General features: G+C 49.6%; 1 protein-coding gene across 2 annotated transcripts in view; it reads left to right on the top strand.

Annotated features, from left to right (window-relative positions):
* Positions 1-23,087, top strand: part of MAST4 (microtubule associated serine/threonine kinase family member 4) — a 192,558-nt gene that overhangs the window by 129,587 nt on the left and 39,884 nt on the right. For both annotated transcript variants that reach the window (XM_038765621.1, XM_038765622.1), the window contains 5 exons: positions 2,749-2,906; positions 5,450-5,525; positions 6,907-7,116; positions 16,349-16,450; positions 16,774-16,906. In XM_038765621.1, the coding sequence (XP_038621549.1) occupies positions 2,749-2,906; positions 5,450-5,525; positions 6,907-7,116; positions 16,349-16,450; positions 16,774-16,906 (679 nt within the window). The remainder of the gene's footprint in view (positions 1-2,748; positions 2,907-5,449; positions 5,526-6,906; positions 7,117-16,348; positions 16,451-16,773; positions 16,907-23,087) is intronic.

The following is a 23,087-nucleotide window of genomic DNA, read 5'->3' as shown; positions in this document are numbered from 1 at the left end:
GAAAGTACAATTTGGCAACAGATACAGTCCTTACCCAACAGCTGGATCACAGTCTAGAAGAGGGTTCATTCATTCATTCATTCATTCATTCAATCGTATTTATTGAGCGCTTACTGTGTACAGAACACTGTACTAAGCACTTGGAAAGTACAATTTGGCAACAGATAGAGACAGTTCCTACCCAACAACGGGCTCACAGTCTAGAAGGGGGTTCATTCATTCATTCATTCAATCATATTTCTTGAGTGCTTCCTGTGTGCAGAGCACTGTACTAAGCGCTTGGGAAGTAGAAGTCGACAACATATAGAGACAGTCCCTACCCAGCAACGGGCTCACAGTCTAGAAGGGATAGAAACAGACAACAAAACAAAACCCCCTCGTCCCCCTCTCCATCCCCCCCATCTTACCTCCTTCCCTTCCCCACAGCACCTGTATATATGTATATATGCTTGTACATATTTATTACTCTATTTATTTATTTATTTATTTTACTTGTACATATCTATTCTATTTATTTTATTTTGTTAGTATGTTTGGTTTTGTTCTCTGTCTCCCCCTTCTAGACTGTGAGCCCACTGTTGGGTAGGGACCGTCTCTGTATATTGCCAACTTGTACTTCCCAAGCACTTAGTACAGTGCTCTGCACACAGTAAGCGCTCGATAAATACGATTGATGATGATGATGAAAACGTGGACAGGTGTCAAGTCGTCAGAACAAATAGAAATAAAGCTAGATGCACATCATTAACAAAATAAATAGAATAGTGAATATGTACAGGTAGAATAGAGTAATAAATCTGTACAAACGTCTATACGGGTGCTGTGGGGAGGGGAAGGAGGTAGGGAGGGGGGGATGGGGAGGAAGAGAGGAAAAAGTAGGCTGAGTGTGGGAAGGCCTCCTGGAGGAGGTGAGCTCTCAGTAGGGCTTTGAAGGGAGGAAGAGAGCGAGCTTGGCGGAGGTGCGGAGCGGAGGGAGGGCATTCCGGGCCAGGGGGAGGACGCGGGCCGGAGGTGGACGGCGGGATGGGCGAGAATGAGGTACAGTGAGGAGGTGAGTGGCAGCATTCATTCTTTCATTCATTTAATCGTATTTATTGAGCGCTTACTGTGTGCAGAGCACTGGACTAAGCGCTTGGGAAGTCCAAGTTGGCAACATCTAGAGACGGTCCCTGCCCAACAGCGGGCTCACAGTCTAGAAGGGGGAGACAGACAACAAAACAAAACATATTAACAAAATAAAATGAATAGAATAAACATGTAGAAATAAAATAGCGGAGGGTGCGGGCTGGGATGGAGAAGGAGAGAAGGGAGGTGAGGTTCTCTTGTCCTCTCCCAGGCGCTTAGTACAGTGCTCTGCACACAGGCAGAGCTCAATAAATGGGATCGAATGAATGAACGGACCCGCACCGTAATGATGAGAATTATAATTAATGATAGCGTTTATTAAGTGCTTACTATGTGCAAAGCACTGTTCTAAGCACTGGGGAGGTTCCAAGGTGATCAGGTTGTCCCACGGGGGGCTCACAGTCTTAATCCCCATTTGACAGATGAGGGAACTGAGGCGCAGAGAAGTGAAGTGACCTGCCCGAAGTCACCCAGCTGCCCTTCTAGATTGTGAGCCCACTGTTGGTAGGGACCGTCTCTATATGTTGCCAACTTGTACTTCCCAAGCGCTCAGTACAGTGCTCTGCACACAGTAAGCGCTCAATAAATACGATTGAATGAATGAAAGTGGTGGAGTTGGAATTTGAACCCATGACCTCTGACTCCAAAGCCTGGGCTCTTTCCACTGAGCCACGCTATAATTGTTGGGTCTTCGGGCTCCGGGGCATTCGCGCTGAGGCCTCGCCGCTTCATGGCTCAGTGGAAAGAGCCCGGGCTTTGGAGTCAGAGGTCATGGGTTCAAATCCCGGCTCCGCCAATTGTCAGCTGGGTGACTTTGGGCAAGTTCATTCATTCATTCATATTTATTGAGCGCTTACTGTGTGCAGAGCACTGTACTAAGCGCTTGGGAAGTCCAAGTTGGCAGCATATAGAGATGGTCCCTACCCAACAGTGGGCAAGTCACCTCACTTCTCTTGGCCTCGGTTCCCTCATCTGGAAAATGGGGATTAAAGACTTTGAGCCGCCCGTGGCTGATCACCTGATCACCTTGTAACCTCCCCAGTGCGTAGAACAGTGCTTTGCGCACCTAGTAAAGCGTGGCTCAGTGGCAAGAGCCCGGGCTTTGGAGTCAGAGGCCACGGGTTCAAATCCCAGCCTGCCACTTAGCTGTGTGACTTTGGGCAAGTCACTTCACTTCTCTGGGCCTCAGTTCCCTCATCCGTAAAATGGGGATGAAGACTGTGAGCCTCTCCTGGGACAACCTGATTACCTTGTCCCTACCCCAGCGCTTAGAACAGTGCTTGGCACATAGTAAGTGCTTAACAAATATCAACATTATTATTATTATTATTAAAGAGCCTGGGCATTGGAGTCAGAGGTCATGGGTTCGAATCCCGCCTCCGCCACATGTCTGCTCTGTGACCTTGGGCAAGTCACTTCACTTCTCTGAGTCTCAGTTCCCTCATCTGTAAAATGGGGAGTAAGACTGTGAGCCCCACGTGGGACAGCTTGATCACCTTGTATCCCCCCCCAGCGCTTAGAACAGTGCTTTGCACATAGTAAGTGCTTAACAAATGCCATTATTATTATTATTATTATTAATGATAAATGCCATTATTATTATTATTATTATTCTCGTTGCAGTCGTCCTGCTCATCGCAGGAGAAGCTGCATCAGCTGCCGTACCAGCCGACCCCGGACGAGCTGCACTTTCTGTCCCGCCACTTCTGCGCCTCTGAGAGCATCGCCACGGACGGCCGCTGCCGCGCTTCGGCCCTGCGGCCTCGCTCCCGCAGCCTCAGGTCATTTATTCATTCTTTCATTCATTCAGTCATATTTATTGAGCGCTTCTTGTGTGCAGAGCACTGGACTAAGCGCTTGGGAAGTCCAAGTTGGCAACATCTAGAGGCGGTCCCTACCCGACAGCGGGCTCACAGTCTAGAAGGGGGAGACAGAGAACAAAACGTAACATATTAACAGCATAAAATAAATATGTACAAGTAAAATAAAGCAATAAATGGAGTAATAAATCCGTACAAACATATATCCATATATACAGGTGCTGTGGGGAAGGGAAGGAGGTAAGGCGGGGGGGATGGAGAGGGGAAGGAGGGGGCTCAGTCTGGGGTCGCCACCGGCCCCGCCTTCCCTCCCTCCCCTCCGGCCGGCCATCCACCCATCCCTGCAGCGTGGCTCAGTGGAAAGAGCCCGGGCTTGGGAGTCAGAGGTCATGGGTTCAAATCCTGCCTCCGCCAACTGTCGGCTGGGTGACTTTGGGCAAGTCAAGGCCCTACTGAGAGCTCACCTCCTCCAGGAGGCCTTTCCAGACTGAGCCCCTTCCTTCCTCTCCCCCTCGTCCCCCTCTCCATCTCCCCCATCTTTCCTCCTTCCCTTCCCCACAGCACCTGTATATATGGATATATGTTTGTACATATTTATCACTCTATTTTACTTGTACATATCTATTCTATTTATTTTATTTTGTTAGTATGTTTGGTTTTGTTCTCTGTCTCCCCCTTCTAGACTGTGAGCCCGCTGTTGGGTAGGGACTGTCTCTATGTGTTGCCGACTTGTACTTCCCAAGCGCTTAGTACAGTGCTCTGCACACAGTAAGCGCTCAATAAATATGATTGATTGATTGATTGAAGTCACTTCACGTCTCTGGGCCTCAGTTACCTCAGCTGTAAAATGGGGATTAATCATAATAATAATGATGGCATTTGTTAAGCGCTTACTATGTGCGAAGCACTGTTCTAAGCCCTGTGGGGGGATACAAGGCGATCAGGTTGTCCCACGTGGGGCTCACAGTCTTCATCCCTGGATGAGGAGGCCCAGAGAAGTGAAGTGACTTGCCCAAAGTCACCCAGCTGACAAGTGGCGGAGCCAGGATTTGAACTCATGACCTCTGACTCCAAAGCCCCGGCTCAAGCGCTTAGTACAGTGCTCTGCACACAGTAAGCGCTCAATAAATACGATTGATTGATTGATTTCCATGGAGCCACGCTGCTTCTCTAAGACTAAGATTCTCTAAGATTAAGACTGTGAGTCCCCCGTGGGACAACCTGATCACCTTGTATCCTCCCCAGAGCTTAGAACAGTGCTTTGCATATAGTAAGTGCTTAACAAATGCTATTATTATTATTACTATTATTATTATTATTATTATTCACTGAGCGCTTACCATGGGCACAGCACTCAACTGAGCGCTTGGGAGAATAGTCAGTCATATTTATTGGGCACTTACTGTGGACAGAGCACTGTACTAAGCGCTTGGGTGAGTAGTCAGTCATATTTATTGGGTGTTTACTGTGGACAGAGCACTGTACTAAGTGCTTGGGTGAGTAGTCGGCCATATTTATTGGGTGCTTACTGTGGACAGAGCACTGTACTAAGCGCTTGGGAGAGTAGTCGGTCATATTTATTGGGCGCTTACTGTGGACAGAGCACTGTACTAAGCGCTTGGGTGAGTAGTCGGTCATATTTATTGGGTGCTTACTGTGGACAGAGCACTGTACTAAGCGCTTGAGAGAGTAGTCGGTCATATTTATTGGGTGCTTTACTGTGGACAGAGCACTGTACTAAGCGCTTGAGAGAGTAGTCGGTCACATTTATTGGGTGCTTACCGTGGACAGAGCACTGTACTAAGCGCTTTGGAAAGTAGTCGGTCATATTTATTGGGCGCTTACTGTGGACAGAGCACTGTACTAAGCGCTCGGGAGAGTGGCCAGTCATATTCATTCAATTGTATTTATTGAGCGCTCTCTGTGTGCCAAGCACTGTACTAAGCATTTATATTGGGCTCTTACTGTGGACAGAACACTGTACTAAGTGCTTGTGAGAGTAGTCCGCCATATTTATGAACACTTATTTGGGGCAGAGCATTGTACGAAGCGCCTGGAAGAGCAGCCAGTCTTGTTTATTGAGCGCTTAATGTGTGCGGAGCACTGTACTAAGCACTTGAGAGAGTAGTCTGTTGTATTTATTGAGCCCTTGTGCGCAGCGTGTGTAGGAAAGGACAGTATAACAAACAAACACATTAAGAGCTTGGGAGAGTAGTCAGTTGATTGTATTTACTGAGCGCTTACTGTGTGCAGAGCAGTGTACTAAGCACTTGGAAGGGTTCAGTCGGACAAAAAACAGACACATTCCCTGCCCACAGCGAGCTTACAGTCTCCACAAGAAGAATGTAAGAAAGTGCAGAGGCCCCGTCCTGCCGCTCTCCCCGTCCCGGCATTTCTCCTTCCTTCAGTCCCGCTCTGGTCATTCAGCGCCCTGGGGCGGCCCCGTGTGCGGGACGCTGTGCTGGACGCTGTGCCGGACTCACGGGTCTCGCTTCCTCTTGCAGCCCCGGCCGCTCTGCCGCCTGCTGCGACCACGAGATCGTCATGATGAACCACGTCTACAGGGAGAGGTTTCCAAAGGTAACGGAGGACGTCCGGGCTTCCTCTCTCCCCTCCCCTTCCGTTTGAACGCGCCCCAGCTGGACGCCCCCCACCCCATCTGGGTCCGTGGACTGCAAATCACACTCCAGTCAACCGTATTTATTGAGCGCTTCCCGTGTGCAGAGCGCTGTCCTGAGCGCTTGGGAGAGTACCCTCCCAACACTGTGGGTGATGATGATGGTATTTGGAGAAGCAGCGTGGCTCAGTGGAAAGAGCCCGGGCTTTGGAGTCAGAGGTCATGGGTTCAAATCCCGGCTCCACCAATTGTCAGCTGGGTGACTTTGGGCAAGTCGCTTCACTTCTCTGGGCCTCAGTTACCTCATCTGTAAAATGGGGATTAAGACTGTGAGCCCCCCATGGGACAACCTGATCACCTTGGAACCTCCCCAGCGCTTAGAACAGTGCTTTGCACATAGTAAGCACTTAATAAATGCCATTATCATTATTATTATTATTATTATTATTAATAAACAGACACACTGCCCACAAACAAGATTACAGTCTAAAGGGGCTATAAAATGGGGGTGAAGACTGTGAGCCCCACGTGGGACAACCTCATTACCTTGTATCTACTCCAATGCTTAGAACAGTGCTTGGCACATAGTAAGCACTTAACAAATACCATTATTATTATTATTATTATTATTATTATTACAGAGTCCAATAGAGCAATAAACAGACACACTCCCTGCCCACAACAAGATTACAGTCTAGAGGGGCTATTAAATGGGTATGAAGACTGTGAGCCCCACGTGGGACAGCTTCATTACTTTGTATCTACTCCAGTACTTAGAACAGTGCTTGGCACATAGTAAGCGCTTAACAAATACCATTATTATTATTATTATTATTATAGAGTCCAATAGGGCAATAAACAGACACACTCCCTGCGCACAACAAGATTGCAGTCTAGAGGGGCTATTAAATGGGGATGAAGACTGTGAGGCCCATGTGGGATAGCCTCATTACCTTGTATCTACTCCAGTACTTAGAACGGTGCTTGGCACATAGTAAGCGCTTAACAAATACCATCATTATTATTATTATTATAAAGTCCAATAGAGCAAGAAAGACACACTCCCTGTCCACAACAAAATTGCAGTCTAGAGGGGCTATAAAATGGGGATGAAGACTGTGAGCCCTATGTGGGGTACCCTCATTATCTTGTATCTACTCCAGCACTTAGAACAGTGCTTGGCACATAGTAAGCACCTAACAAATATCATTATTATTATTATTATAGAGTCCAGTAGAGCAATAAACAGACACACTCCCTGCCCACAACAAGATTACAGCGTAGAGGGGGAGACAGATACGAATAAAAATAAAGAAATGACCCTGCCGCCTCGTCCCCGTGCAGGCCACGGCCCAGATGGAGGAACGACTCCGGGAGATCGTGACGAGCTACTCCTCGGACCACGTCCGGCCTCTGTCCGACGGCGTCCTCAGCTTCACGCTCCATCAGTTGGTGGAGCTGGCACGCGACTGCCTGGAGAAGGCCTGCCAGGGCCTCGTCTCCTCCCGCTATTTCCTCGAGCTGCAGCACAAACTGGACAGGCTGCTCCAGGAGGTAGGCCCGCGGAGGCCGGCCGGCCCGGGGGGGACCGGGGGGGTGGTGGGGGAGCCGCCACCAGGCAGCCCACCCGGGTGCACCGGCAGTCGGTGGATGGTTCATTCATTCAATCGTATTTATTGAGCGCTGACTGTGTGCGGAGCACTGTACTAAGCGCTTGGGAAGTACAAGTTGGCAACATAGAGAGACGGTCCCTACCCAACAACGAGCTCACGGTCTAGACGGAGAGACAGACATTAATACAAATTGATAAAACAATCAATTACAGATATCTACAGATAGATACATATGTGCTCTGGGGAGTCATTCATTCAATCGTATTTATTGAGCGCTTACTGTGTGCGGAGCACTGTACTAAGCGCTTGGGAAGTACGAGTTGGCAACATGGAGAGATGGTCCCTTCCCAACAACGAGCTCACGGTCTAGAGGGGGAGACAGACATTAATACAAATAGATAAAACAATCAATTACAGGTATCTACAGATAGATACATATGTGCTGTGGGGAGTCATTCATTCAGTCGTATTTATTGAGCGCTTACTGTGTGCGGAGCACTGTACTAAGCGCTTGGGAAATCCAAGTTGGCAACATGTAAAGAGGGTCCCTACCGAACAACGAGCTCGCGGTCTAGAGGGGGAGACAGACATTAATACAAAGAGATACAACAATCAATTACAGATATATACAGATAGATACATATGTACTGTGGGGAGTCATTCATTCAGTCATATTTATTGAGCACTTACTGTGTGCAGAGCACTGTACTAAGCGCTTGGGAAGTCCAAGTTGGCAACATATAGAGACGGTCACTACCCAACAACGAGCTGACGGTCTATCGGGCGCGCCGTGTTGACCGCTTCGGAGAGGGCCGAAGAATGGCACTTTGGGTAAAGACAAGGTGGCTGCCCTTGGGAAGCGACAGATTCCCGGGTGACCTCGTTCCCGTGGGAAAATCTGTTCAACATTCGGCTTTTCGGGAAGTGACCCGAGTCCGAGCCCGCTCTGCGGCCATAGTCCGCTTCAGGAGGGTTATATTATTTTTATCACGTCCGTTAAGCACTTAGTGGGTGACAGGCACTGTTCTAAGCGCTGGGGTGGGTACGAGTTCATCAGGTTGGACACAGTCCCTATCCCACGTGGGGCTCATAGTATAAGAATGAAGGAAAGCGGGGCGCTTATTGGGTGTCAGGCTCTGTTCTAAGCACTGGGGTGGGTACGGGTTCATCAGGTTGGACACAGTCCCTATCCCACGTGGGGCTCATAGTATAAGAATGAAGGAAAGCGGGGTGCTTATTGGGTGTCAGGCTCTGTTCTAAGCTCTGGGGTGGGTACGAGTTCGTCAAGTTGGACACAGTCCGTATCCCACGTGGGGCTCATAGTATAAGAATGAAGGAAAGCAGGGCGCTTACTGGGTGTCAGGCTCTGTTCTAAGCGCTGGGGTGGGCACGAGTTCATCAGGTTGGACACAGTCCCTATCCCACATGGGACTCATAGTATAAGAATGAAGGAAAGCAGGGCGCTTACTGGGTGTCAGGCTCTGTTCTAAGCGCTGGGGAAGGTACGAGTTCGTCAAATTGGACACAGTCCCTATCCCACATGGGGCTCATGGTATAAGAATAAAGGAAAGCGGGGAGCTTACTGGGTGTCAGGCTCTGTTCTAAGCGCTGAGGTGGGTACGAGTTCATCAAGTTGGACACAGTCCCTATCCCACGTGGGGCTCATAGTATAAGAATGAAGGAAAGCGGGGTGCTTACTGGGTGTCAGGCTCTGTTCTAAGCGCTGGGGTGGGCACGAGTTCATCAAGTTGGACACAGTCCCTATCCCACATGGGGCTCATAGTATAAGAATGAAGGAAAGCAGGGTGTCAGGCACTGTTCTAAGCACTGGGGTGGGTGCGAGTTCATCAGGTTGGACACAGTCCCTATCCCACATGGGGCTCATAGTATAAGAATGAAGGAAAGCAGGGCGCTTACTGGGTGTCAGGCTCTGTTTTAAGCGCTGGGGAGGGTACAGGTTCATCAAGTTGGACACAGTCCCTATCCCACGTGGGACTCATAGTATATGAAGGAAAGCAGGGCGCTTACTGGGTGTCAGGCTCTGTTCTAAGCGCTGGGGAGGGTACGAGTTCATCAGGTTGGACACAGTCCCTATCCCACATGGGGCTCATAGTATAAGAATTAAGGAAAGCAGGGCGCTTACTGGGTGTCAGGCTCTGTTTTAAGCGCTGGGGAGGGTACAGGTTCATCAAGTTGGACACAGTCCCTATCCCACGTGGGACTCATAGTATATGAAGGAAAGCAGGGCGCTTACTGGGTGTCAGGCTCTGTTCTAAGCGCTGGGGTGGGTACGAGTTCATCAGGTTGGACACAGTCCCTATCCCACATGGGGCTCGTAGTATAAGAGTGAAGGAAAGTAGGGCGCTTACTGGGTGTCAGGCTCTGTTTTAAGCGCTGGGGAGGGTACAAGTTCATCAAGTTGGACACAGTCCCTATCCCACATGGGGCTCATAGTATAAGAGTGAAGGAAAGCAGGGTGCTTACTGGGTATCAGGCTCTGTTCTAAGCGCTGGAGGGGGTACGAGTTCATCAAGTTGGACACAGTCCCTATCCCACATGGGGCTCATAGTATAAGAATGAAGGAAAGCAGGGCGCTTACTGGGGGTCAGGCTCTGTTCTAAGCGCTGGGGTGGGTACGAGTTCATCAGGTTGGACACAGTCCCTATCCCACATGGGGCTCATAGTATAAAAATGAAGGAAAGCAGGGCGCTTACTGGGTGTCAGGCTCTGTTTTAAGCGCTGGGGAGGGTACAAGTTCATCAAGTTGGACACAGTCCCTATCCCACATGGGGCTCATGGTATAAGAATAAAGGAAAGCGGGGAGCTTACTGGGTGTCAGGCTCTGTTCTAAGCGCTGAGGTGGGTACGAGTTCATCAAGTTGGACACAGTCCCTATCCCACGTGGGGCTCATAGTATAAGAATGAAGGAAAGCGGGGCGCTTACTGGGTGTCAGGCTCTGTTCTAAGCGCTGGGGTGGGCACGAGTTCATCAAGTTGGACACAGTCCCTATTCCACATGGGGCTCATAGTATAAGAATGAAGGAAAGCAGTGTGTCAGGCACTGTTCTGAGCACTGGGGTGGGTGCGAGTTCATCAGGTTGGACACAGTCCCTATCCCACTTGGGGCTCATAGTATAAAAATGAAGGAAAGCAGGGCGCTTACTGGGTGTCAGGCTCTGTTCTAAGCGCTGGGGAGGGTACGAGTTCATCAGGTTGGACACAGTCCCTATCCCACATGGGGCTCATAGTATAAGAATGAAGGAAAGCAGGGAGCTTACTGGGTGTCAGGCTCTGTTTTAAGCGCTGGGGAGGGTACAGGTTCATCAAGTTGGACACAGTCCCTATCCCACATGGGGCTCATAGTATAAGAATGAAGGAAAGCAGGGCACTTACTGGGTGTCAGGCTCTGTTCTAAGCGCTGGGATGGGCACGAGTTCATCAGGTTGGACACAGTCCCTATCCCACATGGGGCTCATAGTATAAGAGTGAAGGAAAGCAGGGCGCTTACTGGGTGTCAGGCTCTGTTTTAAGCGCTGGGGAGGGTACAAGTTCATCAAGTTGGACACAGTCCCTATCCCACATGGGGCTCATAGTATAAGAGTGAAGGAAAGCAGGGTCCTTACTGGGTATCAGGCTCTGTTCTAAGCGCTGGAGGGGGTACGAGTTCATCAAGTTGGACACAGTCCCTATCCCACATGGGGCTCATAGTATATGAAGGAAAGCAGGGCACTTAGTGGGTGTCAGGCTCTGTTCTAAGTGCTGGGGTGGGCATGAATTCATCAGGTTGGACACAGGCCCTATCCCACGTGGGGCTCATAGTATAAGAATGGAGGAAAGCAGGGCATTATATTGCGTGATGCCATTCGGAACAGCAGAGCGGATTTAAGGGAAACATTTCTGTAGAAGGTAGACGCCCATTGCCATTTCTTGGGTAGAAGGAACTTGGACTTAAATGATGCATTTTTCCATCGAAGACGCCCGTGAGAGCTATTTATTTGTATCATTTTCATTTGTCGCGATGGAGTGCGTTTAGCAGGATGAGTGTGTCAGAGAGAGACGCAGCCCCCAGCTTGTAAAAGGCTAATAATAACAACGGTATTTATCCAGCGCTTACTATGTACCGAGCACCGAGATGGATGTACAAAGGATAATAATAATAATGATGATGGCATTTATTAAGCGCTTACTATGTGCAAAGCACTGTTCTAAGCGCTGGGGAGTTTACAATGTGATCAGGTTGTCCCACATGGGGCTCACAGTTTTAATCCCCATTTTACAGATGAGGTAACTGAGGCACAGAGAAGTTAAGTGATTTGCTCAGAGTCACACAGCTGACAAGTGGCAGAGCCGGAATTTGAACCCATGACCTCGGACTCCAAAGTCCGTGCTCTTTCCACTGAGCCACGCTGCTTCTCCAGGATCCAATCCCTGGGCCCTACGGGGCTCATAGCTGCGACAGCAGGAATCTCATTCCTCTTTTACAAATGAGGAAATGCAGGCACAGAGTCAGTCATATTTATTGAGTGCTTACTGTGTGCAGAGCACTGTAGTAAGCGCTTGGGAGAGTACAGTATAGCAATATCAATCAATCAGTCAATCGTATTTATTGAGCGCTTACTGTGTGCAGAGCACTGTACTAAGCGCTTGGGAAGCCCAAGTTGGCAACATATAGAGACAGTCCCTACCCAACAATGGGCTCACATTCTAGAAGGGGGAGACAGACAGCAAAACAAGACATATTAACAAAATAAAATAAATAGAATAAATATGTACAAATAAAATAGAGTAATAAATCCGTACAAACATATATCCATATATACAGGTGCTGTGGGGAGGGGAAGGAGGTAAGGCGGGGAGGATGGGAGGGGGAGGAAGGGGAGAGGAAGGAGGGGGTTCAGTCTGGGAAGGCCTCCTCGAGGAGGTGAGCTCTCAGTAGGGCTTTGGTTTGTTTTAAACCAACAAACCAGTGGTTTGTTTAAAACCACTGTTTTGTTAAACAAAACCACTTCGGTTTGTTTTACAAAAACACAAACCAAAAACTTCCGCCCATCTCGACGTGTCTCTTCTCTCGTCATGAGGCCTGATTTTGCCACCGTTTCCCAAGCCTCCGTGACATGCCTCAGTAGCTCTTGTCTGCTCACTTCCAGTCCCCCATGGCTGTGGGGTCTTTCGGATGGAGAATTCGACTCGGAGTTATAATAATAATAATAATAATAATAATGTTGGTATTTGTTAAGCGCTTACCATGTGCAAAGCACTGTTCTAAGCGCCGGGGGGATGCGAGGTAATCAAGGTTGTCCCACGTGGGGCTCACAATCTTAATCCCCATTTTACAGATGAGGGAACTGAGGCCCGGAGAAGTTAAGTGACTTGCCCAAAGTCACACAGCTGACACTTGGAGCTGGGATTCGAACTCACGACCATGGCGTTATCACTTATGAGTTCAGGAATCCGGTTTGTTCATTGGTAGTAGTCCCCTTCTAGACTGTGAGCCCGTTGTTGGGTAGGGACCGTCTCTATATGTTGCCGACTTGTACTTCCCAAGCGCTTAGTACAGTGCTTTTCACACAGTAAGTGCTCAATAAATACGACTGAATGTGTGAATGTGGCTTCATAATAATAATAATGATGATGGCATTTACTAAGCACTTACTATGTGCAAAGCACTGTTCTAAGCACTGGGGGGCTACAAGGTGATCAGGTTGTCCCATGGGGTCTCACAGTCAATCCCCATTTTACAGATGAGGGAACTGAGGCCCAGAGAAGTGAAGTGACTTGCCCAAAGTCACACAGCTGACAGTTGGCAGAGCCGGGATTTGAACCCATGACCACTGACTCCAAAGCCCGGGCTCTTTTCCACCGAGCCACGCTGCTTCTGACGACTTGACACCCGTCCACATGGTTTGTTTTGCCGTCCGTCTCCCCCTTCTAGACCGTGAGCCCGTCAGCTGGGCGTTCATCAGACCGGTCAATCAACCAATCAGTCGTATTTATTGAGCGCTTACTGTATGCGGAGCACTGTACTAAGCTCTTGGGAAGTACAAGTTGGCAACATCAATCAGTCAATCGTATTTATTGAGTGCTTACTGTGTGCAGAGCACTGTACTAAGCGCTTGGGAAGTACAAGTTGGCAACATATAGAGACAGTCCCTACCCAACAGTGGGCTCACACATAGTACAGCCGCCCGGTTGTCAGTAGGATTTTTTTGACCGTCAATTGATAATTTTTTGAGTGTCTGCCGACCAATTAGTCAGTGGCGCTTATTGAGTGTCTGTTGAGAGGTAGGCCCTGTAAGAAGCGCAGGGGGAGAGTTCCCTGCTCTCCGGCCGCTGACAATCTGAGGGGGAAGGTGGGCAGACTTTTCCCCAGAGGTGAGGCAGGAGGAAGAAGCAGGTGGCATGAGAAGCAGCGTGGCTCAGTGGAAAGAGCCCGGGCTTTGGAGTCAGAGGTCACGGGTTCAAATCCAGGCTCTAACAATTGCCAGCTGTGTGACTTTAGGCAAGTCACTTCACTTCTCTGGGCCTCAGTTCCCTCATCTGGAAAATGGGGATTAAGATTGTGAGCCCCCCGGGGGACAACCTGATCACCTTGTAACCTCCCCAGTGCCTTGAACAGTGCTTTGCACATAGTAAGCGCTTAATAAATGCCATCATTATTATTATTATGAGCCGCTGGGTGAGGGGGAAACCGTTGAGTTGTTCACCGAGTGGTCATGGCGGCCTAGAAACTTGTAAAATTACCCAGCAAGCCCTGCTGCTTTCATTCATTCATTCAGTCGCATTTACTGAGCGCTTACTGTGTGCAGAACACTGTACTAAGCGCTTGGGAAGTCTAAGTTGGCAACATGAGAGACGGTCCCTACCCAACAGTGGGCTCACGGTCTACAGGACTTCCCGGCCAGATGAGGAAACCAGACTGTGAGCCCACTGTTGGGTAGGGACTGTCTCTATATGTTGCCAATTTGTACTACTCAAGCGCTTAGTACAGTGCTCTGCACATAGTAAGCGCTCAATAAATACGATTGATGATGATGAGGGCTGGGGTGCCAGTGGGGAAGCAGCATGGCCTAGGCAGAAGAACCTGGATTCTTAATTCCAGCTCTGCCACTTGCCTGCCGTGTGACCTTGGCCAAGTCACTGTCTGGGCCCTCTGTTTCCTCATCTGTGAAACAGAGATTCACTATAATAATAATAATAATGATGGTATTTGTTAAGCGCTTGCTATGTGCAAAGCACTGTTCTAAGCCCTGGGGGGGATACAAGGTGATCAGGTTGTCCCACGTGGGGCTCGCAGTCTTCATCCCCATTTTCCAGATGAGGTCACTGAGGCCCAGAGAAGTGAAGGGACTTACCCAAAGTCACACAGCTGACACTTGGCAGAGCCGGGATTTGAACCCATGACCTCTGACTCCAAAGCCCAGGCTCTTTCCACTGAGCTGCACTGCTTCACTATCTGTTCTCCCTCCGTGAGCCTTGCGTAGGATGGGGAATTCATTCATTCATTCATTCATTCAATGGTATTTATTGAGCGCTTACTGTGTGCAGAGCACTGTACTAAGCGCTTGGGAAGTACAAGTTGGCAACATATAGAGACGGTCCCTACCCAACAGTGGGCTCACATTGTCTGGCTTGCTGATCTCATATCTACCCTGGTGCTTAGTACAGTGCTTAGACCGTCTGTATATGTTGCCAACTTGTACTTCCCAAGCGCTTAGTACGGTGCTTTGCACACAGTAAGCACTCAATAAATATGATTGAATGAATGAACAATTACCACTGTCATTATTATCAGTCATTATGTTATCTAGAAGCAGCGTGGTTTAGTGGATAGAGCACAGCCCTGGGAGTCAGAAAGACCTGAGTTCTAATCCTGCCTCCGCCACTTGTCTGCTGTGTGACCCTGGGCAAGTTGCTTCATTGGGCCTCAGTTCCCTCATCTGGAAAATGGGGATAAAGACTGTGAGCGCCACGTGGGACAGGGACTGTGTCCAACCTAATTACCTTGTATTTACTTCAGCGCTTAGTGCAGTGCCTGCCACATAGTAGGTGCTTAACAAATACCGCAATTATTATTGTTGTTATTATTATTATTACGGTTATTAAGAAGCAGCAGCATGGCTCAGTGGAAAGAGCCCAGGCATTGGAGTCAGAGGTCATGGGTTCAAGTCCCAGCTCTGCCAGTTCATTCATTCAATCGTATTTATTGAGTGCTTACTGTGTGCAGAGCACTGTACTAAGCGCTTGGGAAGTACAAGTTGGCAACATGTAGAGGCGGTCCCTACCCAGCAGCGGGCTCAGTTGCCAGCTGTGTGACTTTGGGCAAGTCACTTAACTTCTCTGAGCCTCAGTTACCTCATCTGTAAAATGGGGATTAAGGCTGTGAGCTCCCCGTGGGACAACCTGATCGCCTTGTAAACTCCCCAGCACTTAGAACAGTGATTTGCACATAGTAAGTGCTTAATAAATGCTATTATTATTATTATTATCATTATTATTGTTATTATTTTCAAGCACCAGGGCCTCCTGACCCATCCGGTGCGAAAATCAGGGCTCCCCGGGCCCCATGGTCTCTATAAAAGAGAAGCAGCCTGGCTCAGTGGAAAGAGCATGGGCTTTGGAGTCAGAGGTCACGGGTTCAAGTCCCAGCTCCACCAGTTTATTCATTCAATCATATTTATTGAGCACTTACTGTGTGCAGAGCACTGTACTAAACGTTTGGGAAGTACAAGTTGGAACATATAGAGGCGGTCCCTACCCAACAGCGGGCTCAGCTGTCAGCTGTGTGACTTTGGGCAACTCACTTAACTTCTCTGAGCCTCAGTTACCTCATCTGTAAAATGGGGATTAAGACTGTGAGGCCCCTGTGGGACAACCTGATCACCTTGTAACCTCCCCAGCGCTTAGAAAAGTGCTTTGCGCATAGTAAGTGTTTAATAAATGCCATCATCATCATCATTATTATTATTATTATAAAAGGGCTCAAGCCCTGTGCCCCTTGGAGGGGTTCACAGTGGTCTCTCCGCCCTCTCCTCGCCCCTCGCCAACTATTAGCGGGGCTTTTGGGTGGGGCTGTGTGGTTTTGCCATCTCTGCCAGCCCCGCGTGGCCGGGCCTTACTCCAACGGGTGTCTCTGGGGGCTCTTCTCTCCCCGCCATGGCCGGTGTCTGCCCCAGGCCCACAACCGCTCGGACAGCGGCGAGCTGGCCTTCGTCCAGCAGCTTGTCAAGAAGATCCTGTTCATCATCGCCCGCCCCGCTCGCCTGCTGGAGTGCCTGGTGAGTGGCCGCTCGGGGCTCCGATGGCACGGATCCCTCGTGGCTATTTATTGAGCGCCGGCCGGGTGGAGGGGCGGATTCCCAGGGGTTTGAGGTTCATCAGACCGGCCTGGTGGGTGACATGGAGGCCCCTCGCCGTCAGCTCCCTCGGCCTGGGCAAGGAGGGACCGTGGCACCCTCTGCGGGAGGGGGAATCATCTCTGCGCCTTGCCCGTGGCGGGAAGGAGGAAGGGGTCAGCAATCCCGGGCCCTGAATCCCAGAAAATCCAGCAAGGATTGTTCGATGGAAGGGAAGAGACAGGTGAGCGGGCTCTCCCTTGCAGGAATTTGACCCGGAAGAATTCTATTACCTCCTGGAGGCAGCAGAAGGCCATGCCAAGGAAGGGCAAGGCATCAAGACGGACATCCCCCGATACATCATCAGCCAGCTGGGACTCAACAAGGATCCCCTGGAAGGTAAAACCGGGGTCCTCTCATCCTCCCCCCAATCCCAGGGACTTATGGAAGCGGTCTGAAAGCCCAAGGAGCCTAACTCTGAATGTGACTCTAGACCGAAAGCTCGCCGTGGTCAGGGAACGTGTCTGTTTATTGTTTTGTTGAACTGTCCCAAGCACTTAGTACAGTGCTCTGCATACAGTAAGCTCACAATAAATACGATTGAATGATGAATGAATGAATGAATGACACAGCGGACGGTCCGCCCAGACATTAAGAGAGCTGGAGGGAGAGCCAGACAGAAGAGCTGAGCGTGGTTTCATCATGAAACCCCTTAACAGGCCGCCTGAATGGTACAGAGCGGGACTCGCCCATCTAGATGGCGGGAAAATCGCGAAAATAGAAGGAAAACTGGCCCCGGTGGCGTTCAGCTGGGGGCCTGTCACCTGGGATCCACAGCCGCTTTCCCGAGCCACGAAGCTGGATTGGACAGTAGCTTCTGTCTGGCCGGAGGGCTTCAGTGGTGGCATTTTTTAAAGCTCTGGGCGTTGGGGTAGAGAGGGATGATGAGGTCAGACGCGGTCCCTGTTCTTCATGGACCACGCCGGTTACCTCATCTGTAAAATGGGGTTGATGACTGTGAGCCCCACGTGGGACAACCTGATCACCTTGTATCCTCCCCAGCGCTTAGAACAGTGCTTTGCACATAGTAAGCGCTTAACAAATGCCATCGTCATCATCATCATCGCCATTCCACCACCAAGGAGGAGGTGGCCAGAGGAGGCCAGTGAGTGGCTGAGCCCAGACTGAGCCCCCTTTTTCCTCTCCTCCTCCCCACCCCCTGCCCTACCTCCTTCCCCTCCCCATGGCACCTGTATATATTGTTTGTACAGATTTATTACTCTATTTACTTTACTTGTACATATTTACTATTCTATTTATTTTGTTAATGATGTGCATCTAGCTTTATGTTTATTGTGATGACACCTGTCCACATGTTTTGTTGTCTGTCTCCCCCTTTTAGACTGTGAACTTGTACTTCCCAAGAGCTTAGTACAGTGCTCTGCACACAGTAAGCGCTCAATAAATATGATTGAATGAATGGCTCAGGGTAACACGGCTGGCCCAGGGCAGAGCTGGGACTAAAGACACCCTGGTGCCTAAATCCAAGGGGCCTTGGAGTGTGAGTGTGTTGTGTTCGTCTCTCCCTCTGTCTCTCTTGCTCTAATAATAATAATTGTGGTGATTGTGAAGCACTTACTATGTGCTAGGCACTGTACTAAGCACTGGGGAAGATACAAGGTAATTGGGATGGACACGGTCCCTGTCCCACGTAGAGCTCACAGCCTTAATCCCCATTTTACAGATGAGGGAACAGAGCAACAGGGAAGTGAAGTGACTCCCTCAAGGTCACTCAGAGCAGACGAGTGGCAGAGCCGGAATTAGAACCCAGGTCATTCATTCATTCATTCATTCAGTCGTATTTACTGAGCACTTACTGTGTACAGAGTACTGTACTAAGCGCTTGGGAAGTACAAGTTGGCAACATATAGAGATGGTCCATACCCAACAGCGGGCTCACAGTCTAGAAGGGAGAGACAGACAACAAAACAAAACATATTAATAAAATAAATAGAATAGTAAATATGTACAAGTAAAATAAAAGGTCCTTCTTGGTTCCAGGCCCAAGCTCTGTCCACTAGCCACGCTGCCTCTCTCTCGCTTCATTTCCCCTTCTAGACTGTGACCCTGTTGTCGGGTAGGGATTGTCTCTGTTGCCGAATTGTACTTTCCAAGCGCTTAGTACAGTGCTCAGCACACAGTAAACACTCAGTAAAAACGATTGAATGAATGATTAGAAATGCCCCCCACGCTCTCCAGAAAGGATGCGGGAGGTGCTGGCAGTACTTGAGAAATCGCTACCGTTCCGAAAGCCAAGCCCAAAATCGATTCATCACTTCTCAGACCGAGCCCGATGGCCGTGCTCCTGAAAAGCCTTTTGGGGAGAGAGAACCCTCCTTCGCCCAGGGAGGCTTTCGAAGTCCTTTCTTTACCTTTATACCTCACCGGTCTTCAGGAAGGGCTCGAGTCAGTGAAGAAAAGGGGGCAGGTGTCTCACGGTGTTTAGATAAATTTTCAAAATCTCCCCGGTCCCTCTGGCCGCCACCCACGGCTGACCGATAGCGTGGGCTTCCCCGATAGCAGCGATTTCGCTGGCGTGAGATTGAAGATGAGCCTGTTTTTTGTTTTTCGTTTTTTTTGATGAGAGGAATCACATCCAGGGAGCCTGTCACAGTCCCATCGCCCCAGTGTAAAAAGTTTTTTCGGTGTTGGCACTGTGAACCCCACCCCCATCCTTCTCCTCTTTTTGTCTTCCTCTTCTTCTCTTCCCTTTCCGTCCTTCTCTTCTTCTTCTTCTTTTTCCCACTCCTCCTCTTCTCCTCTCTCCCCTCTTGTCTTCTCTCCTCCCCTTCACAGGGTCCTCCCTCTGAGACAGACATCTCTCCAGCTCACACTGGGCATCTCAGGTGCAGTTTCCTGGAAGCTCTTCCAATTCCCATGTCTTGGATAATAATAATGATGGCATTTATTAAGCCCTTACTATGTGCAAAGCACTGTTCTAAGCACTGGGGAGGTTACAAGGTGATTAGGTTGTCCCATGGGAGGCTCACAGTCTTAGTCCCCATTTTACAGATGAGGGAACTGAGGCACAGAGAAGAGAAGTGACTTGCCCAAAGTCATACATCTGACAATTGGCGGAGCCAGGATTCGAACCCATGACCTCGGACTACAAAGCCCGTGCTGTTTCCACTGAGCCACGCTGCTTCTCTGGATGATCCCCCTTCTTCCCAGGCAATTCCCCTTTCCCTCTTCCCAGATGGTCCTCCTTTCCTTCTTATCGGAAGGTCCCCGTTTCTCTTTTCCATTCATTCATTCAGTCATATTTATCTAGCGCTTACTGTGTGCAGAGCACTGTACCAAGCGCTTGGGAGAGAACCGGATGACTCTCCTTTTCCTCTTCCCCAGTCCCCCTTTCCTTCTTCCCGGACGGTGCCCCTTCCTCACTTTCCACGCTGCTTCTCAGCATGGCTCAATGGAAAGAGCACGGGCTTGGGAGTCGGAGGTCATGGGTTCAAATCCCGGCTTCGCCACTTGTCAGCTGTGTGACTTTGGGCAAATCACTCCACTTCTCTGTGTCTCAGTTCCCTCATCTGTAAAATGGGCATTGAGACTGTGAGCCCCACGTGGGACAACCTCATCACCTTGTATCCTCCCTAGCGCTTAGAACAGGGCTTTGCATATAGTAAGCACTTAACAAATGCCATCATTATTATTATTATTTCCAGACAGTCCCCCACCCCCCTGCCCCTTTCCCATCCAAAAACCCACACTCACTGTTTTCCCCTCAGAGAAACGTGGCGCTCTTCAGAGCCTCAGGGCCGCCGATCGTGACGGGCACCTGCGGGCTCCTGCCAGCCTGGCCTGGCCGGAGCAGGACGTCTGGGCACGGGATCACTCGGCTTATCCATGTCTGCTCCGAGGACTCAGGCGTTGGAGGGCCTGGAGCCGGGGGTCTTTCCAAAGGCCGTAAATAAATGATTCCCAGGCGTGCCCACCTTAGGATGCCCTTCCGGAAAGTCCGGGCATTCTCGTGGCATCTCCGAGGCGTCTAGAGTAGAGAGCAGTGTGGCGAGCCACCGAGAATCGCCCTTCTAGACTGTGAGCCCACTGTTGGGTAGGGACCGTCTCTCTATGTTGCCAACTTGGACTTCCCAAGCGCTTAGTACAGTGCTCTGCACACAGTAAGCGCTCAATAAATACGATTGAATGAATGAATGAGGGGCAGAGGGGCAGCCCAGGGTCAGAGCCAGAAGCTAGTGCCAGCTCCAGGGGCCCGTCGGAGATTATGTCGTTTCCCTGCCGTGGTTTTGAGCCGTCAAACGACGCTGCTGTTTGAGTGCTTGCTGGGTGCAGAAAACTATACCGAGAGCATGGGACAGGACGCTAGACAGCCGGTCGTATTTATTGAGCACTTACCGTGTGCAGAGCACTGTACTAGATGCTTGTGGGGGGAGTACAATATGCCAATAAACAGACACATTTCCTGCCCACAATGAGCCTACAGCTCTATGGCAGGGAGGAGGAAGATGAATCAGGGATGGTTAGAGGTGTGTAAAGTGTGTGTTGGGGGGGTGTTGGGTATGTGTGTGTGTCAGTCAGTCTACTGTATTTATTGAGTGCTTACTGTGTGCAGAGCACTGTACTAAGCACTTGGGAGAGTACAATATGACAATGAACAGACACGTTCCCTGCCCACAATGAGCTGTATGGCGGCGAGGAGGAAGATGAATCAGGGATGGGCAGGGGTGTGTAAAGTGTGCGTTGGGGGGGCGTTGGGTATGTATGTGTGTGTCAATCAGTCTACTATATTTATTGAGCGCTTACTGTGTACAGAGCACTGTACTAAGCACTTGGGAGAGTACAATATGACAATAGACACGTTCCCTGACCACAACGAGCTGTATGGCGGGGAAGAGGAAGATGAATCAGGGATGGTCAGGGGAGTGAAAGGTGTGTGTTGGGGGGGCGCTGGGTATGTGTGTGTGTGTGTGTGTCAGCCAGTCTACTGTATTTATTGAGCGCTTACTGTGTGCAGAGCACTGTACTAAGCGCTTGGGAGAGTACAATATGACAATAAACAGACACATTCCCTGCCCACAACGAGCTGTGTGGCGGGGAGGAGGAAGATGAATCAGGGATGGTCAGGGGTGTGTAAAGTGTGTGTTGGGGGGGCGTTGGGTATGTATGTGTGTGTCAGTCTACTGTATTTATAGAGCACTTGCTGTGTGCAGAGCACTGTACTAAGCGCTTGGGAGAGTACAATATGACAATGAACAGACACGTTCCCTGCCCACAACAAGTTGTATGGCGGGGAGGAGGAAGATGAATCAGGGAGGGTCAGGGGTGTGTAAAGTGTACGTTGGGGGGGGTGTTGGGTATGTATGTGTGTGTCAATCAGTCTACTATATTTATTGAGCGCTTACTGTGTACAGAGCACTGTACTAAGCGCTTGGGAGAGTACAATATGACAATAAACAGACACGTTCCCTGACCACAACGAGCTGTATGGCGGAGAGGAGGAAGATGAATCAGGGATGGTCAGGGGAGTGTAAGGTGTGTGTTGGGGGGGGCGTTGGGTGTGTGTGTGTGTTAGCCAGTCTACTGTATTTATTGAGTGCTTACTGTGTGCAGAGCACTGTACTAAGCGCTTGGGAGAGTACAATATGACAATAAACAGACACATTCCTTGCCCACAATGAGCTGTATGGCGGGGAGGAGAAAGATGAATCAGGGAGCGTTGAAAGCGGGGGATAGTGATGTTTGTGTGTGGTGTGTGTGTGTGTGTATTCATTCAATCGTATTTATTGAGTGCTTACTGTGTGCAGAGCACTGTACTAAGCGCTTGGGAAGTACAAGTTGGCAACATATAGAGACGGTCCCTACCCAACAACGGGCTCACAGTCTCACTGGAGTTAGTAGACGTGACCTCTGCCTTCAGGGAGCTTCCAGATGAGCTACGATCTTATGGCCTTTGACGAATTCATTCATTCAGTTCACTGTCATATTATTGAGCGCTTACGCTGGGCAGGGGACTGTACCAAGTGCTTGGAAAGTACAATTCAGCAACAAAGAGAGACAATCCCTGCCCATAACGGGCTCACGGTCTAGAAGGGGGAAGACAGACATCAAAACGAGTAAACAGCCATCAGTACCATTATTATAAATAAATAGAATTATAGATATCTACACATAATAATAATGATGGCATTTATTAAGCGCTTACTATGTGCAAAGCACTGTTCTAAGCGCTGGGGAGGATACAAGGTGATCAGGTTGTCCCACGTGGGGCTCACAGTCTTCATCCCCATTTGACAGATGAGGTAACTGAGGCCCAGAGAAGTGAAGTGACTTGCCCAAAGTCACACCGCTGACAAAGTGGCGGAGCCGGGATTTGAACCGATGACCCCCGACTCCAAAGCCCGGGCTCTTTCCACTGAGCCACGCTGCTTCCCCACATCATTAATAAAAATAAATAAAATTATAATTATAAATATGTACATATATTAACAAGTGCTATGGGGCAAGTCATCAAAGTATCAAAGACTGGCAGCGTCATCTGCCCATGACTTGCTATGACCCG

Source organism: Tachyglossus aculeatus, chromosome 23 (assembly GCF_015852505.1).
Source record: "Tachyglossus aculeatus isolate mTacAcu1 chromosome 23, mTacAcu1.pri, whole genome shotgun sequence".
In the NCBI taxonomy this organism is placed as follows: domain Eukaryota; kingdom Metazoa; phylum Chordata; class Mammalia; order Monotremata; family Tachyglossidae; genus Tachyglossus; species Tachyglossus aculeatus.
Note: the sequence above shows the minus strand (reverse complement) of the source record. Positions and strands in the feature narration are given on the sequence as shown.